Below are 18,321 nucleotides of genomic sequence, written 5' to 3' on the forward strand. Positions count from 1 at the left end.
TGAAGTATTCATCTTAAGACAGTACCTGTTTCAGTAGCAGCTAGAGCTTAGAGCTGAGTCTATGGAACTACTTACTTCAGTTACTGGAGGAAGCTAAACTACTTCAATTAGACATGTATTCCTGTATCAGCTACGGTTAAGTCACAGTAGGGAAAGCATTGCCATTTGTGTTTCTGAAAGCCTAAGGCTGCCTTTGGGCAGAGGCTTTAGAACCAACATGACGACTACTGTTTTTTCTTAAGCTACATACAGATTGCCCCATAACATTAAGTATACTGAAAGAAAAATGGTGAAAGACATGTAAAGCCCTTTTTAAAAATCTAAAATCTTTTTGCAGCAAGTTCTTGTATCTAGTCTTTGATACTAGTCACACCAAAAATTAATCAAATTGATTTCCCTTTCTTATGGGAATAATCCTAATGCAGCAGCTTTGGTTTTGAAGTCTGGCACCTCTCTTCTCCTCTGTGAAGGAGTTCAATTCATACAGTACTTTGAAAGGGAAAAAACCTTAAGGCTACAGAATACCTGGATCATAAAAAATATTCTGCATTTTTATAAGATATATTAATAAGCCAGTCTTACACAGTTGCTTACTCAATAAATTTATTGCCACTTTTTCCAAAGCTTCATAGAAAATTGTGGAAGTTGTCTTAACTATCAGCTGCGCGCTCCTGGGCCCTGAGAAAGCTAGCCTTCTTCTGAGCAACACGATCTTTCTTCTGAGCAAGGGACATCTTGGGACAGTTCCATCTGCAATGTAAGCACAGTGTATGATATATCCAAGGCAGAAATAAGCAAAAAGGTGGTCAAGAAAGCTGCAGTGTATCAGAACTGGGATTAAGATCACTATGCTATAACATATTCCCACTTTTGTAACATGCTTTATTTCCTCATAATGATTTAAGGCTGTAGTTAGGGCACCACAAAAAGGCATAGTTAGACTGCAGCAGTTTAATTCCTCAAGAGGTATGCTCAGTACTCTTTTGTGACTAGAGTCACAAATAGACAGTATCAAGCCCAATGCAATAGCTGTGCCTTGATTTCTTTCCTCCCAGACCCCTGAAAAGTCAAAATAGCTTACTATTGACAAATTAGTCAGCCTGCCCTCACCTGAAGAGAAGCAGCTTTCCCACTGAAAACACTAAGACCTGACGATACACACTTAAGAGTTCCAGCTATTCAGGCCACAAGCATGCTCCACTTCTAAAATTTTTTTCAGATAGTTGAGAGCTCTTAAATTTTAGATTCCTACTGCTGAAGTTAACTCCTGACAAAGTTATAGAGAAATGCTTGTATCTTAATCTGATCTAAAACACATGTGACTTGACACAACTGCAATGTGAATTACATTACTTGTTTTAATGTAACTAAAATATCTTCAACGTGAATGTTGAAGATGAGTTTTACCTCTTTTTCTTGACTTCTCTCTTGGGTTTCTTTTCATGGACTGGATTATCCCGTATAGCAGCATGGGCTTTTTTATACATTTCTTCCATCTTAAAAAAAAAAAAAAAAAAAAATTAAATTCTCCGTAGTGGTCCAGTTGTATGATCATATCAAAAATCCAAGACACGCTTACCAGAGCATGCACTAGAAATAGGTTTCATCACAGTCCAGCTTGTAATGTTGTGTGGTTGCCTTTAAAACACTTTCTTCATACAGAAGATCACTGCCACAGCATACTAAAATTCCTACTATTACTATGATACAATTTAAATATCCAAACCCACACCTTAAGACACAAAATGGAGAAAGTAATTTTATCCTTATTTTACAGTTAGGCAACCAAGGCCATAGAGTAACTACAGACTGCTTACAAGTCTCATAAATACAGGCTAGCATCTTGCAGTTGAAATACTATTTCCTCTGAAGCCTACTTTCAGTGCCATAGCTTCCCTACATTTAAATTAAAAGGCAGTCTAGAAAGTTACTAAACCAAAATTATTCCACACAAACTCTGTAATCAGACATGTAATCTTACCACTTTTCAGACCCTACTGTAGCACACATTACAAAGCTGCTTAGTAAGAGGGAAAAAGGAAGTTGTAAAAGCAGCTACAGATTAACAAGTCTTGCAAGAACCATGACAGTCCCTACATCGTCCCCAAGGATGCAATAATGCTGCTCTGTCCCGAAGACAACTATGGCGCCATAATGGCACCAATTTTAAGAACATCTTTGCTAGTGGTTAATTAAGACCACTAGATCCCAGCTGTGAAAAATTTTCTAGATGTACAAAGAATAACCGTCTCACTATTGACATAAGTCCTGGACTCCATTGCAATACAAGCTATAAATATTGTTTGTTTAGTAAAATAGATGAAGTTGGCATTTACGATACATTACTTATTTTTTTGTAAAGACTAAGTTACAAAAAATTAGCAATTAGTTGAGTTTACAAAAAAACCCAAAACCCCACAGCAATAAAGGGATAAAGAACAAAAGTCTTCCATAGCCTAAAAAGGGGACATGAGAACGTTTGTTTCAGGCTTCAGGCCCACTAATTGGAGAAACCAAGCAAGAATATTACAGGCAGCAAAACAAGCCATCTGAAAGGAGTTTAACACTTAAAAGAAGCACCTTGGTCATCTTACATATCTTCTAGTGTTTTGTACAAAATACTCTAAAATTTAAAGTAGTACTAAAATAAGATGTATTACACTCTGTAGTTTCATGAGATGCTAGCTTCTACAACAGAGCTAGGTTGGGCTATTCTATATTCACCCGGGACCTAGAACTACCTATAGGTTCACACAAATCATAAACCAGATTTGACATAGAGCACATCCTCACAGTTGCAACCACCACAGCTGCAGAAATGACAGGCTGTGGTGCAGGATTAGGAATGAGTGGGTAGCATGTATAGAAACTTCAAGTTAATTTCCATTAAAAAAAAAAAAAGTGCTCCAGCTTAGAATGCAGTCCTGTAAGCTTAGATTTATAGGCAGAATGTTAAGCTTCACAGCAGGAAAAAAGATCTCACTTTCAAAACATCTACGATACACTACAGAGCCCTTAACGAAGGAAAAAATACTTTCTTTGAATGGGTAACATACAACATGAATCACATTATTTTACATATCAAGCTGATTTGCATTACTAGAGAAGTCCCTACACAAGACTTATCAGCATTTCTATTGATGCACAAGAGCCAGCCAGATAAATCTTACCCCATCAGGTGTTACGTTGTTCTTTATGTACTGGGAGAACTGTTTTTTGTAAGCATCTTCATCTTCCTCCATCAGGTAACGCATATAATCTGCAACATTTTGGCCCATGATATGCTTGCGGTGAACTCTGCATTGAATTCTTTGCTTTCCGAGTCATAACCAGGGAAACGTTTGGTACTGTGAAACAGCAGTTACAGTCAGATTAAGACATATTGGCAAATGCTCTAATTCAGAGGCTAGGTTCCACACAGAAATGACTGATACATCAGATTCTCCTGCAGATAACTGAGGGATAGGACCCTCTAATTAAAAATGAAGAGATAAAGAAAATTAAGAAATAGAAGTTTTAAGTTCATCTTAGCTGCCATCAGTCCCGTCTTGAAACAGTGCAGTACATCATATACACACCATGGACCAACTACAGTGTTCAGTCTTTGGGAGTATCATCATGTAGCAGCCAAGTCAAAAAAACTGGACAATTAGTCAAAAATGAATAGGACAGCATAGGAGAGGGTAGGAAAATACACAACAGATCTCAGATTTTTTTCCCCACTGCTGCTAGCGGAAAGCAGCAGTCAACTGTAATATCAGTGTTAGATAACACTGCCAAAAATCTTGATTCATTCATCCATAGCCTATGACAGGAATTGTCAAAACTTCCACGTGGAAATTTTAAGTGCAGGTGGACTGCTCAGACCTATTGTACGGACAATTGTAGCAAATGTCAATGGTTTTGTACCTGGTATGTACAGTTTTTCACAGTGAAATTAATACATACGCACAATTTGCTAAAGACTTAAAACAACAGAATACTAAAGGATATTTACTTAAGTGCATTCAGTCACTTGATGATTTTAAGTAAAAGCAACAAGATGGCTCTTCAGTTTCTAAGTTTAATAGCATCTCTTGATAGCTGCAAGATTCCCAGCAGCACTATCAGAATTGCACTTGTGGATTAAAAAACAAGCAACGAAATCAACCAAAAAAACTCCCACCCCAGAACTTAGGCTACATAATCATTACCAGGTCATAACAAAATTATTTCAACATCAAGTGACAGTGTAAGTAGACTGTCGGATACAGAAGCATCTCAGGTTAATTCTAAAGGAATTCTTCCAAACAGACTAGATTACCTATGAGGGATGGACAGACCACCATCCACTGCACCCTTCAGAGCACCAAAGACTTTGTTTCCAGTGGTAGTTCTGGCAAGACCTGCATCCAGGTAGCATGTGAAAGCACCAGGCTTTCCATCCACGCTTTCCACATTGTATTCATCACCAGTCACTTCAACTTGGCCTTCATAGATCTTATCAAGGCCAAATTTATTCAGAAGCTGTGGGGAAGGGGGAAAAAAAAAAAAAAAGCACTTCTGAAATTCTTTCCATTTATTGACAAAATGAAGAATCACCACCACCTTAAAACACAAATTTGCAGTAGCATCTTCATGTTTTTAACAAATTTCTTTACAAAAATTATGCACCCCATACTAATAACAAAGCTTTTAACAACCACCACTGTAAGCACGTCCGTTAAGGTTCAACCTTTTGTTCCAACAGGTACACCAGTGAACTTCAGACTTATTCATGAGCTCGTACGGAAAATGGATGGATGCTGTTTACATGTTTTCAAACTCTTAAAGGTACATTTCTTACACTTTTATCCTGACTCCCTCCCTCCACCAAACTTAAGTGCTGAGACTTAAAAGTGGGCTGCTGGAGTTGAAACTGTGTGCTGTCATACTTCTCACTGTGATTTGACAGTCACAAGAGGCCATCAAATCTATATAGTAAAGAGCAAAAGTTATTATTTACAGAAGCCCACACAGTCAGGTATCTATACTAACAGGCCACCTAAGAAAGTGGGCTTTCCCTTTTGTAGGAAAACCAGAAAAACAGAGCAGCAGCTTCCAGACAATCTGACAGATACCTACCCTGCGTGCCAACAGCAGACCTGTACAGTACGCTGCTGCGTAATTGGTCAGGCCAACCTTCACGCCATATTTTGGCAGCTCGTGGGCATAAGCAGCACAGACAATCATGTCGCCTTCGATTCTGGCATAGGCAATCTGACAACAAAACAAATGTTAGTGTTCTCACAATAATTCTGGGCTCGACTTATTGTTTCTTTGACATCTACTTAAGCCGACAGGAATGCTGTATAGAAATGTCCAGCAAACTGCCAACCTTTGCCTGCAAGCTCAAGGGGTTTTTTCTTTTTTTCCCTTTTTTTTTTAAAGGCATAATTAACTCCTCCAGTAGAGATGCAAAGAATTCAAATCTGTATTAGGCCAGAGAAAGCGTATGTCAGCAACAACTTTTATTTACCTTTCCACATACATCAAGAGGCCAGGAAACTGCCTACAAAAGCAACCTTTCAAAGAATCGTTATGGATGTGGACAGATTCTGTCCCACTTTCTGCACGTGGTTCTCATACAACACAGTAGTAACACACCTCAGACAAATGCAAAAAGCATCTGATACCGAGTTTGTGATAACATTGTTACTAACCTGATGGAATGATTTTATTAATGGGTCTGAGATTGTCATCATCTCAGGGGTCTCCTGTGAGACAGGAGTACTATCAGGTATGGTTCTACTGTTCCTTTCACATACAGAACCTTCTCCTTTTGACTCCCACACCTCCTTTCTACATTCAAACGTTGTCCCCCTTCTGCAGGATTCCTACATACTAGAAAGGCACTATCAGTCAGATGTAAGCACCTGCCACCATTGATTTTTGTTTTGACTTTCAAAGATAAAATAACCTCATCAAGGTCATATAGTTTCATCTGAAGTGACTGTAAAAACAGCACTCTCCACTGTTCTCAACAGATAATTATTCTATGAAGAAACAACAGTTAAACTTTTCTAGCTGCTTCTTTTTTGAGCTTAACAACATGTATTTATGATAGAACAAACATGCCTAAGTTTTTAACTTCAAAATTAGTCAAAACATTCTGAAAATGAAACAAGAAAGTGAACCACAGTGAGGAACTGCATATGATGCAACACACAACTGCATACTTAATAAGCATGAAAAAATGCCTACTATTCTTATTTCCCAGTCTCCTTTAATCTCACAGGAAAGCCATCATAAGGCCTAGCTGCTTCATATGATCCACATAACATCATAGAAAGAGAACTCCCAAAAGAGAAGGCACCTTTAGATACAGTGCAATCGTCAATGCAGGCTGACAGGTCACGTAGTCAACTTTGTTGTCTTCAGTCAAGCAAAAAGTCCTCTTTTCAAAGCACTTTAAATACAGCAGAAAAAAACCAGAAATCTTCCCTCTCCCCAAAACCTTCTACTTAGTATCATTAAAACAGTACAATCTTGTATTACTAATAACCTTGCTGAAGAATGTTGACACTAGTAAAACTTATTTTCTATCATGAATACAGTTTATTACTGAAGTTGTGTCAACATGAAAGATTGCTCTCCTCTAAGAAACTATTTTACAATATAAAAACTGCTCAGATCAAGCCTAAAAACCCCCCAGCTGTTTCAACCATCCCTCTTTCTGTTTATTTCACTGTGGGAAGGCTGGTACGTAAACAGCAAGTACCACAGACCTTACCTGGCAAATGATGTCTCTGTTGGTAACACGCACAATCATCCTATATTTAGGGGTGTTGTACTTGTTTTTATCTTGAATTACCAAACGTTTGCGGGCATAGTAATCAGTTTTTCCCTCTGAAAAACAACAGTTATAGTGTGGAAAATGTGTGAAAAAAATAGGAATATTCACCATGACATTTAATTATATGTTACAGGGAATTTATCAGTACCTCTCCTTCTCCTGAATTTCACTTGGTATCTCTTGAAGTACGCCTTATTCTTGACAACTTTCACAAACCCCTTGAATAAGAAATATAACTAGACGTTATTAACATATAACCATGTAAGCCAAGACCATTCTAACTAAATGTGCTATGAATAAAACCGTGGTGAAATCAGGAATAAAGTAACAGGTTTACTCATACATTCAGATAAAAAAGCATCATAAAAACAAAATGGGAAAAAACCCCAACACATCAAACCCCAGAATTTCTATCCTTCCCACAGGAACTAATGCACTCTTCTCCCCATAACTTCATAGTTTCAGGAGAAAACCAAAAATTATATTCGTTAACCGAACGTCTCTCCGCACGGACTGAAGCAGTAACCGTGGTCCTTTCCAGTCACTCTGCCCCAGCCAGTTATTTCTCCGGCGAGTTCTGCCACGGAGCCGGCTTCTGCTGCAGCCCCCCGCCACTGGGCGAAGACAACGAGCTCTGCTGACATCGCGGCGGGACAGGCGCTCCCCAACACCTGCCAACGTCTCAGACAGGCAGCCCCGCGGCAGGAAGGCGAGCGGTCTGTCAGACACCCGCACTCCGCGACCCTCAGGCCGGGCGCCAGCTGCCGCAGGGCACGGGGGGGGGCTATGTCAAACCCGGCCCCGCCGCCCCTCACACGCCGGTCCGGCCGCCCACCTCCCGCTCCCTCCTACCCCGTCCCGCCGCCACGCGCCTGCGGCCCCGGCCCGACCCAGCCTGCCGCCGCGCACGGACCGGTTAGGCCGCGGCCCAGGGCGGCAGCGCGGACGGTCGTGGGGCCGGGCCGGACCGTGCCGGGCCCCACTGGGGCCCCGCCGAGCCGCCCCGAGGCGCAGCCCCAGCGCTAATGGCAGCCATTGCCACGCTGGAGCCGCCGCCGGCGGCCCCGGGCCCGAGCCAATCGAGCTCCATCCGGGCGGGCAGAGCCGCGCGGCGGCCGCAGAGCGGCGGGCAGAGCTCCCCCCCGCCGCGCGGGTCCCGCGGGGGCCGGTACTGACCATCGTGCCAGGTACTGTCCGGTCTAGGCCTAGGCCGGGGCCCGCTCCGCACAACGACTGCACTCCGCAGCAGGGGGGAAAAGGCCGCGCCCACTGCGCAGCCGCAGCTCCTACCCTGGCCGGCGAGGCGGGGCGCCGCCGACCGGCCTGTTGCCGGCGCCCGCCGTGCTGCCCCCTGCCGGCTTGGGGGAGCGCCCGCACGGCGCTGCCGCGGCCTCTCCGGGCGGGGCACGGGCGCCGCCGGCGCGGGGTCGTGCTGTCAGACCGGGCTGGGCTTCCTTCTGCCCGGCTGCAGCTCTGCGGGCAGCAGGTCATTGCTCGGGGCGGATCGGGGAAATACAACTCCAGAGGAAGAATAATGGTGCTGTCATCTAGTGCCTGCGCGTCACGTGGCGTCGCTTGCAAGTCCGCCTTCATTAGCTGCCTAAGCAGTTATTAGCCAGGGATGTATCACAGCGAAGGGATTCTTACAACAGAAAAATCAATAGATTTGATCTTAAAAATCACCAGTTATGGAAATTTTATAGGATTTTAATTCCCTTCATTTTCTAGGGAAAATTCTCATGGCTGACCAAACAGTAAATAACCAAAACATTAAACCAACCAAAACCCAATCGAATGCTGTTCCTAAAAAAAATTATAGATGCTTAGGATAATTGATATTTGATGAATTAAACCAAGACTATATACTTGCATATATATATACACATATACGGGGACAAACAGGTCAAGTGGCATCAGATTTCTTGACATTGTCAGAGAAAAGCGCACAAAGCCAGCATCTTTGTTCCTGATGCATTTGTCTGATTATCCTCATTCACTTTACTAAAAAAAAACCCCAACGAACAAAACTACACTAATTGTTATACATAGACCAATATTTTAAAAACTTATTAATTTAACATAAATAACCACAAGAGAATGAAAGAAATAATAAATGATTCCTACATCAGGCAAATACCAGCATGGTTCCTACCAGGTGGGTACCTGCTAGCTTCAGAAATTATTTAACTATCTAAGTCTGAATTTTAGAAAGTTCAGAACTCTACAGGCTTTTCAATTTTTACATAAAGTAACTCTAGGGGAGCACATTGTCTTAGCTACTCTCGAGCATATAAATGCATGCTCTCCAATAAGGGTGTGCTGGCAACTGCTAGGCAATTACTTTGATGAGAAATGCCTCACGGTCAATGGTGTCATAAGCAAGACTCCATTACTCTTGTTGTGAAACAAGAAAAAATAAAATCAATTTCTTGTTCTTCTCTTTAAGAAGACTTTTTGCTCCTAAAATAGCTCACCATCACAAAAATTAGCCTGTTATCCCATTACACCTCCACATGCTTTCTTACTCGTCGCCCTGCAAAACGGGGAGGCTCCAGCTGAGCCTATTAGCCCCACCCCTGAATCACTTACAAATTCAGGGCAAATCTCTCCTTTTACCTTCAGTGACAATGTTTGTTGAAAGGGTGACTGCTATTCGTAGAGGCTCTGAACTTGTTGAGGTAAAAGCTAGTATTTTCAATGCTTTAATAAAATACTTTTTACTGATAACACATCAATAGGAACAAAGTATATTTGCATGTTTTTCTCTGATGCTATTTCTCAATTTCTGTCATACTGTATGTGGTGGTTTTACTTAGGTATGTTCTGGAGAGCAAGGTATCACACAGGTCCTTTAGAGCAGTGTCTTGTATTTGGAAGAAGTCTCTTGGGCTGATGAAACTGGTAGTTTAGCAGCATCTCCTGTAAGCAGCGACCCTCTCCCCATTTGTCTGGAGAGGACCCAAGGCAGTAAGGCTGTTGTCTGTCGCTGGACTGACCTATGTGGTCACTTGTAGCAATTGTACTTTTTCTGCGGTCATTTGCAACAGTGATAGCCTTATTGAAGCAAAAAAAGTTATGCTAGAGGCCTATCTATAACCTATTCCTGCTATTGCAGCTTACTTGTTTTTTAAGAGTGTATTCTTTGCGTACTTGGCTATAAAGCAGTACATAGAGTATTGTATGTGTTCTGGTAGTGTTGGAGGTTTTTTTAATTAAGCTTTTATTAGAATCCTTACAAATGAAAACTTCTGTATGGTTTTGTCTAGGAGTCTCTCTTCTTCATTGTAGAAGGACAATGGCAAATGGGCCCATTATTATATGAGGAGCTGCTCCGGGCAGACAGTCTCTCAACTGTTGGTGTAAGCTAATCGGCATCTGGCCGAAACGTGTCTAACAAAAGCTTGTAAGGAAGGGCCCATCTAGCCTGAGGCTGTTCGGCGCTCCCGGGGAACGGGTTGTTATATGCAACTTCCAACATATAGATGGCATTATGGAAATCCTTAGGCAGACACTCTGTCTACACCAAAAAAGCCTGCTCTTACCGGAGCAGATGCAACGCGTCCTTGCCTTGTGTCGAGGCGATGCGGCAGCCTCTTTGCTCTGCCGTTGCCGTGAACGGCAAGGGCAGGGGTGGGAGTGCCACGGGGAGCGCGCAGGGTTAGCAGAGATGCTGCCACTTGGGGCAAGGCGCGGGCTTGGCTTATGGTTGTGGGTTTTTTTGCCATCACCGTCGCGATGACATACCGGGGGGACCTGCACGGCTGTAAGGGCAGCTTGCCGCCCGGCTGAACAGCACCGAGCCCGGAGCCTCCCGTGAACCAGGGCAGCCGTGGCTGCACCCGACAGCAGCGCCGGTGCTTTCCCGCCGGCAGGCCCTGGCCCCGGCTACCCGAAACGCCGCCGGGCCCGTTACCGGCGGCCCCCCGCCCCTTCCCCCCTCCCGGGCTCGCGGGTCTCCCCGCGCCGGGCAGAGGCCGCGGAGGGGCGCGGGGCTGCCCCTCGCGGCGGCGGCTGCGCGCGGAGTGCGCCTGCGCGCGGCGCGGGCAGGGACGTGGCCCGGCTGCCGGGGCCGGCGGAGCGCGGCGGGGGGAGGGGGGGAAGCTCCGCGGAGGCCGGCGGCGGAGCTGCGGGGGACGCCGATGCTCGCACCTCCCTGCCGCGGGCAAGGCTTCCAAGGTGAGGCGCGGCCGGGCCCGCAGCCCCGCCGCTGAGGGGCCGGGGGCGGCGCGCGGCCGGGCCTAGGCGGGGCGCGGCGACCCCGGCCGCGCCGTCCCGTCCCCTCCCGTCGGGCCGCGGCGGGGCGTCGCCGCCCCGCGGGCACCGCCGGCCGCTCCCGCCCAGCGCCCGCGGCCCGGGGCCCTCCTGCCGCAGTGGGCGGTGGAGCGGGCGGCGTCGCGCCGCTGCCGGGCGGGGAAAGCCCGCTCCCCTCCGGCGACCCGCGGGGTGGGGGTGACGGGAGGCCGCGGTGCGCGGCCCTGCCGCCGGCTCGGGGGCTGCGGGGCCGGCGTGCCTCGGCGCCGGCGAGCCTTAGCCCCTCCGTGCCTCAGGCTGCGGCGGCAGCTCGGCTGCCGCGGGTACGCGAGTGGGTGGGTGGCCGCTCCGTGATGGAAGTGCCCTGTGGTGCCAGCCGTGGATGGCGGTGGGGAGGGGCTCTCGCCCTCGGCCCGGGGAGTCTTCAGCGGGTCTGTCTGCAGAGGGCGATTTCTTCTTTGGTTTTATGGAAGTAACGTTAAACCAGGAACCTATGGGTCTTTCATTCTTGAGAGATAATTTTCAAATGCTGCTTCGGAGATCTCATTTACTAGCACCTCCTGCTGCGTCTGTGTGACCGTGCTTATATAATAAGGGTAAAAAGTCGATATTAATGTTCTGGCTACTTGTTATGTATTCCAGCTTTAATTCCTAATGTTGTTTTTCTGTAGTTCCATATAATTCCTGCTAATTTTTAGCGTTCCTAATCAGAGCAATTTTATAGCAAATATGAAGTTGGCATACCATTTTGAATTTCCAGCATGAGCTAGTATTAACACTGACTATATCAAAACATAGTGTTTCATGTCAGCCTGGGACACTTCCCCCCCACCCCCCAACGATCACATACAAAAGAGGTAGAAAGTAGGCAGATTCACACAGAGAACGGACAACATTCAATATGTTTTACTTATCTCCAAAAGTATTTGTCAAAAAATTCAAAACCTTTTTTAATTTGCTTTACTTCATATGCCTAATGGAGAAGGTAACTTGATGTTGTTTGTTTTTCTGGTAGGTAGTGTTAAAAAGTGTTTTGCATAAATGTGCTTGTTTATTTCTCTTTCTTTCAATGTGCGGTTTCTGCTTTAATCATGATTGTACAGCTCTGTATTTACACTTATAAAGATTTAAGGCTTATCTTGAAAAGTATAGATATGAATTGTTTTTCAATCAAGGATTAGGAGAGGAAGTAGAGATGGCCAGTGAAAAAAGAGGGGCATGATCAGGAGGCAAGTACTCAGTATTATGAATCAGCATTGCCTGAATTTGATAAACTGGGATGAGAGCAGCGGTAGTGGTTGTCACTGAATGTTTGCTCAGCCCAACTACCTCTGAGAGAAGCAGATGTTTGGAGAAGAAATCTTCAACAGAACAGCCCTACTTCCTCCCCATATCTCTTCCTAGCCTCCTGCAGGCTGAGGCTTGGGGATTTCCTGAGCTACAGTGTGGTGGCTTGGATTTTTTTGTTTTGGTGGTTTGTGTTTTTTTTTTTTTCCTTCATTGCTCTCCATATGTTTGTCTTCTGTGGACTTGTTTGATTGCTTTTGAACAAGTAAGCAGGAGATGGTTGGAGAGTGGAATGGTTGAAATGGGGTTCATGGAAAGGAAGACATGAGAGAAAAGCCTTTTGAAGTTTACAAGAAGAGAAGGGGTGGGGGAAGTGACGTGCCTAAACAGTTACTGTCAGTTTGTTCTCTGGGTAGGATTGATAATAAATAGAGAAGTAATAAAAATTGGAAGAAAAGTCCTTTGTCAGTCAATTTTGGAAAACAAAATTGTTTACCTTGCTAATTCAAGGTTCTAATATCACTATTTAGAAGGGGGGAAACAGCTAAGTTGGGATGTGCATACTTAATATTATGTTTACATTTTCTTATTCTTCCTGGTTTGTTTTCTTAACTTGTAGAAAAAATAAATACATTTCAATGTTTAAGGAAGAGGCATAGTAGAACTTAATATTTTAGGTATCATTTTAAGTGTCAAATGCATAGTTTAAAAGAAGAATCTTTTCTGGTAGCCTGAGAAGAGGAACAATAAAGAAAACAAATTCTGACTTTATGAATGTTGTTTTCTCGAACAACCTGTACTTACCTTGACTACATACTCTTAATTCACTTTCTTTCCAAGACCCAATTAAAATAGTTATTGTTAAAAAAAAAAACGAAAAGGCAAATAGTAAATATTATCGGAGTATGTAATTTTGAGTTGTTAGATATATTCTCTGAAGCTTTTGAATATGTCACTTAAGTTTGTAGATAGCATCCTGAATTAAAGCCTTGTGTCTTCCATATTTGTAACAACCAACATCATCTGTTGGTAAGTTTTTGATTCCTTTAAATTGGGAATACTGTCTTGCTTTCATTGTAGTCTTGTCTGCTTAAGTGTCTGTAGTTGCAGTGCGTCCTTTCCTTCTCCAGCAAGTGGTGATTGGAATAAATGGGTAGTGGGTTAGTAATAGTGCAGAGGCTCTTGTCTTGCTTTGCTCATTTTGTACACAGTTGTGGTGTGTTTTTGTTGTATGCGTGTACACAGAAACTGTTCTCACAAGGTAGCAGCAGAAGCGATTTAGTGAATTGTAGCTCTTCCTTAATTACTCTTAATGTTGTTTAACTTCCTGTGAACTCTGAAACTATTCAGTTAGTCGTGGTGTTTCGGGGAGGACCTAGGAAGTGTTGAGCCTGCTATAGGATTCAGGCAATGAAGAATGGGATCTCCTTTTGGTCATGCTGACAGGGATCATGCTGTGGTCTTCGTGTGATTTCAGGCTGCTTAACTGTCAACTTTGTTTGCTAATTGTCTGTAAAAGTAATCCTCCTGAGTCCCAGTGAGGCAGTTGTATATTTGGGGTTGAAGTACAATACTAGGGTTGGGCTTTATTCTGGACAAAAAGTAAGGTGTTGTGATAGAATGACTGTGGACACTGAACCTTTTTGTATTAGTTTCCAACTTGGGAAGCAGCCAAAAGCCACCACTAAATATCTTAATTTCCTTTTGTCTGAGCAAACTTTACCTGTCTCTGATGGGTTTTGTTACCAAAATCTGTCATCTTGTCTGATCTGTATTGTTTTTACTTCCACAGTTTAATCCTTTAAAAAAACCCCAAACCCAAACTTTATGTTTTGGGTTGTTATCATGTGTTCTGCTACGTGGTAACCTATTGAACTTGTCAGACTCCTGAGTTTTCTTATGCCCTATTGTCATGACTAAGCCTTAGTGATTCTTAGCGTAGCATTAAATACCTGTTTGATGACATGATAACATGTTCTTGATCCTTTTTTTAATTAAAAAAGTATAATTATATTGTGATGATACAGAATTCTGACTCACCAGTATCTTATAGTGTATTAACTATGTATTTTTTTCTTTGGTTTCATCAGATTGGCAGATGGGGCCAGTCTTTTAGTAGTGGATTGTTGTTGCCACAAGTTGACCATGCGCTTGTAACTAAGAGGATATTAGAAGAGCTTATTGTTATTTTTGTTATAGAAGGGTAAAACTATCGAATGTCACTTAAAATGGGTGTCAAAAACTAGTAGCTAGCCAAAACCTAATATTTTGGACATGTACTGTCCACATCACTATATAGAGTGACATTGTATAGAAGTAGTTAGTTTTACATCTCTCACTTTTCAGGTATTCTTCTTGATTATATATAGTTCCAACAGTGAATTACTTTTAGGCACAGTAAAAAGAAATTCCAGCTTCCATGCTCTCTGAAATAGCAGAGCTAAAAACCCATATTCATTAAGCAAAGTACCCCCCCCATTGGAATGCATTAGTGGTGGAACTTGATGGGTTTGGCTGAAGCTTTAGTAAGTATTTCTCAGCCCTTTGGAAAAAGAATTGTGATCAGTCTTTCTAAAGGCAAAATGACAAAGGCAAGTTAAAATTCCGTAATAAGACACTTACAGACCATGATAGAATAGGCTTGGGATTTTTACATAATCTTTTTGGTGTCAGACTAGCACTAAAAATAATCTGTGTTTCATTGATCTTCCTTGCATTTTTCCACTAGTGGGCCTTTTTGAAAGAAGTAAATAGGCCCTTATTTCCCAATGCAAGCGTAAAACTCAGTGATCAACTAATCAGAAAATAACTGATTTCATTTGATGATGAGTAGATATTTCATTTCTCTGAAGAGCCATCTCCCTTTTCTTTAGTCAATAACTGAGGAAAATTAGTTTTCTCCAAGTGCTGTGCTCAGAAAAGGCTGCAGGAGCACTGTTACAGGCTTCAATAGCATGGGGGAAGACCCTTCTATAGCCACAAAAATATGCTTGCTTAAAGTTACACTGTAAATGAAGACAAGTTGTGGATATACTAAGTAAATTGGTGGGCAAAATTAAATATTATTGCAAGACCACAGATGTTGGCAAGGATTGTGTTAAAAGAATTGACTATTGATGTATGCACCTGTGTTTCAATCTGTTATGTTTAGTGAATAGCTTAGACACTTTCCTATGTGGAAATTACTAAATGGGTTACACTTCTCGCTTGTAAAACTTCTACCTTTTATTTCTGGTTCTCTGTCAGCAGCTGCAAGTTGCAATGAATTTGTAGCTCACAGGTGAAGCTGGTTACCAGTCAGTCATTAAAAAACTGGTTTTCTCTTTTGAATTCGGGTGTAATTGATAGGAAGTTGACCTTTTAGCTGATCATTTAAAGGAAAGAAGAGTAATATCCTGAAGGTAGAGTCTCATCAACCTCTATCACCTGATTTGTTTAGAATTCTAGTAAGTAATTAATAAAGTTTCAAGTGTAACCATATTCCATAAGGCCATGCTTACGTGCTTTGTCAAGTCTCGAGTCATACATCCCTTTGGAAAGGCAACCATGCACAACTTGGTAAACGGGAGATGAGCATTTTGGTTCTAGCCTGTAGATTGTGGTGTAAGTTTATGTAATCTCTATAAACAAGGAGAATTACACCTAGAAAATACTTGGGCTGCCAGTACATAAAAACAAATGTTGCATGGAATGGTATGTTTTCATGTTGTCAGATATTGGATCCTTTTAAACTTACCAATTTAACTCCTTGCAAATTTTGTATACTCTTTTATATGGGGAGTTGTGTTAAAAACATTGATTTTAATTAAGGCTCAGTGAACATTTAAAAATATGAGTTGTTTCTCACTTCCAAAATACGGACCTAAGGCTTTTAGTAAATTTAACTGCATTTGTATGCTTTCATTTGTTTATTTTTGCCCTAATGTAGTTTAGATGCTAGTCCTGGCTCCTTTCCAGGAGGAAGTTGGCTAAAAGCAACAGTAAGGAAGTTGGGTTCGGGAATGAGTAGGAAAGTAAAATTTGCAGAAAGGAGCTTTAATGATAAACATATGTGTCCTTCAGTGTGTGTTACTTTTTTGTAAATGCCGGATGATACTTGAACTCCAGTGAAATGATTGAGTTGCATTTTATTGAAAAGAAAAAAAAAAAAGAAATCTTCCAATCTAGTGCATAAACAAACTGACTTTGCAAGAGTTGTTTTTTATTTTAGCTGATTAATCTGATTCTTCCCTCTGTTTTCTTAGTCAAGGGGATCATCCTTCAATTATATGTGCGTGTAACTTGGCATGCTGAACCTCAAATACAAAGATGTTTTCCAAACCGAGGTCTAAGAGAACAAAGAAACAAAGGAAGTTCCCTGTTAAAGGTTTTTACTGTAGTCCTTCAGTATTTTTGCTTGCAGCTCTGAGGAGCGCTCAGCCATCTTTTGTACAAAAGCACTGTATCTAATTCTTTTCCCCTTGAAAGAAGGTCTCTATGGTTTCCTGAAGGTTGTTACATTCCTATGTCAGATCTGAAACTTGTTTGATAAAGGACCATCTTTAGATGGACAGGAGATAGTGTCTGCAAAAGCACCGTGGTTTGTCTTCTCAGCTAGCATACTGGGGCAATGCTTGACAGATTGTAGACCACACTGGACTTCAGAGGTAATGAGAAACCTGGAATTGTTCTTGGAAATAAATAGAATTCAGCACAATTTGGTCAGTGATTGAAATGTTATTCATATGACTTTGAGCAACGATTTCAGCCTTTAGTGGATCACTACAACATTTCTAATGAAGTACCTCCTTAAAACACCTTATGTATTAGATGGTTATGTTGTGTATGTGAATTCAAGTTTCTTCTTTCAGATGTTTTGGGACCATCAAAACCCCAATATGTTAGAGTCTGAAGATGACTTTTAAGGAATGTGTATTTACTAAATGATACTACAGAAAGCTTTCTGATAGATTAAGATTTACATAATATAAAGTGTTAGACTGCTTTGTTCTTTATATCAGAAACACTTGGAGAGCTAGTGAATATCAAGTGAAATGGAAGCTGGTGAATGCTAGCCATGATATTCCTGACTATTGTTAGGTGATATTACAAGAAAAATCAGGAATACGAGAGTAAATCTGGACTCTTTCCTCAGACTTCAGCAGAAATCAGTTATATGAATTTGTAATGTAAAAGATACAGACGAAGCTTATAGTGAAACCATGTTTGAGCCCTAAATTAGGATTTTAGCTTGTCAGGAAGCATGATAGCAGGCTGATTCACCAGCTACCTCTCTTGCATATGTCATTGACTGAGTCAGTTTAATTTATTCTTCAGATATTAGAATGCTATTAACTTTTTTGAAGCAAGCAGGAGACTGTGTCCATGGAATGCTATATAACTGGCTTGAAAACCTCATATACAGTTTCAGCCCCAATTATGTGAGACTTCTTTTTATATGTAGAATAATAGGAGGATTACTTCCTGTATTCTGGAAGTTACCATTTCTTTCTTCAGGAAGAGAAGAAAGAGTAGAGAGCGTATAATATATACAGTCGTGTCTGTGTAAGGCTTGCAGTTATTTTTACTTTGTCATGTGATAAGAATAGTTGAGACAGTATTTTGGGTAATCAAGATACCTGTAACTTCAGTACAGATTTTCCTTAGGGAAATGCAGAATATACCTATTAAGCTGATTCAATGTGTACAGTAAAATACCTTTTTTTAAAGAAATCTAAATAGACTTTTTTAGAAAAACAAATACTGTCTGGCAAATGCAAAAATATGTGGTGGTAACATTTTTGGGCTTACTGTAAGGTGCTGCACAACACCTTGGGATTCTCAGGGAAAGGGTTTTATATAATTGTATGTAATGTGGGATGCTGCGGTCTACCTTCAGCTAGCCTTACTTAAAATATTTCATTTGCTGCTCCGCTGCAGTATTCCTTTGAGTAACTCAAAAATCTAAGCACAGTATTGTACTTCCTCTT

The 18,321-nt window shown here is 42.0% G+C and overlaps 2 protein-coding genes and 1 non-coding gene across 5 annotated transcripts in view; 1 reads left to right on the forward strand and 2 right to left on the reverse strand.

The window, feature by feature from the left end:
* Window positions 1-586: 586 nt before the first annotated feature.
* On the reverse strand, window positions 587-8,054 carry RPL5 (ribosomal protein L5). The gene is given in 9 exon segments (XM_050901222.1): window positions 587-750; window positions 1,408-1,496; window positions 3,171-3,295; window positions 3,298-3,347; window positions 4,304-4,506; window positions 5,104-5,238; window positions 6,752-6,867; window positions 6,963-7,032; window positions 7,991-8,054. Coding segments are annotated over 9 exon segments (891 nt in total). The 5' UTR covers window positions 7,994-8,054; the 3' UTR covers window positions 587-650.
* Window positions 3,531-3,625, reverse strand: LOC127019424 (small nucleolar RNA SNORD21). The gene has a single exon (XR_007766916.1). It is a non-coding gene; the product is annotated as a small nucleolar RNA SNORD21 (small nucleolar RNA).
* Window positions 8,055-9,437: 1,383 nt separating the features above from the next.
* Window positions 9,438-18,321, forward strand: part of EVI5 (ecotropic viral integration site 5) — an 88,542-nt gene continuing 79,658 nt past the window's right edge. For all 3 annotated transcript variants that reach the window (XM_050901215.1, XM_050901216.1, XM_050901217.1), the window contains exon 1: window positions 9,438-9,492. In XM_050901215.1, coding sequence (XP_050757172.1) covers window positions 9,442-9,492 — 51 coding nt within the window. In that variant the 5' untranslated portion in view covers window positions 9,438-9,441. The remainder of the gene's footprint in view (window positions 9,493-18,321) is intronic.

This window comes from Gymnogyps californianus, chromosome 8 (assembly GCF_018139145.2).
Source record: "Gymnogyps californianus isolate 813 chromosome 8, ASM1813914v2, whole genome shotgun sequence".
NCBI classification, from domain to species: Eukaryota; Metazoa; Chordata; class Aves; order Accipitriformes; family Cathartidae; genus Gymnogyps; species Gymnogyps californianus.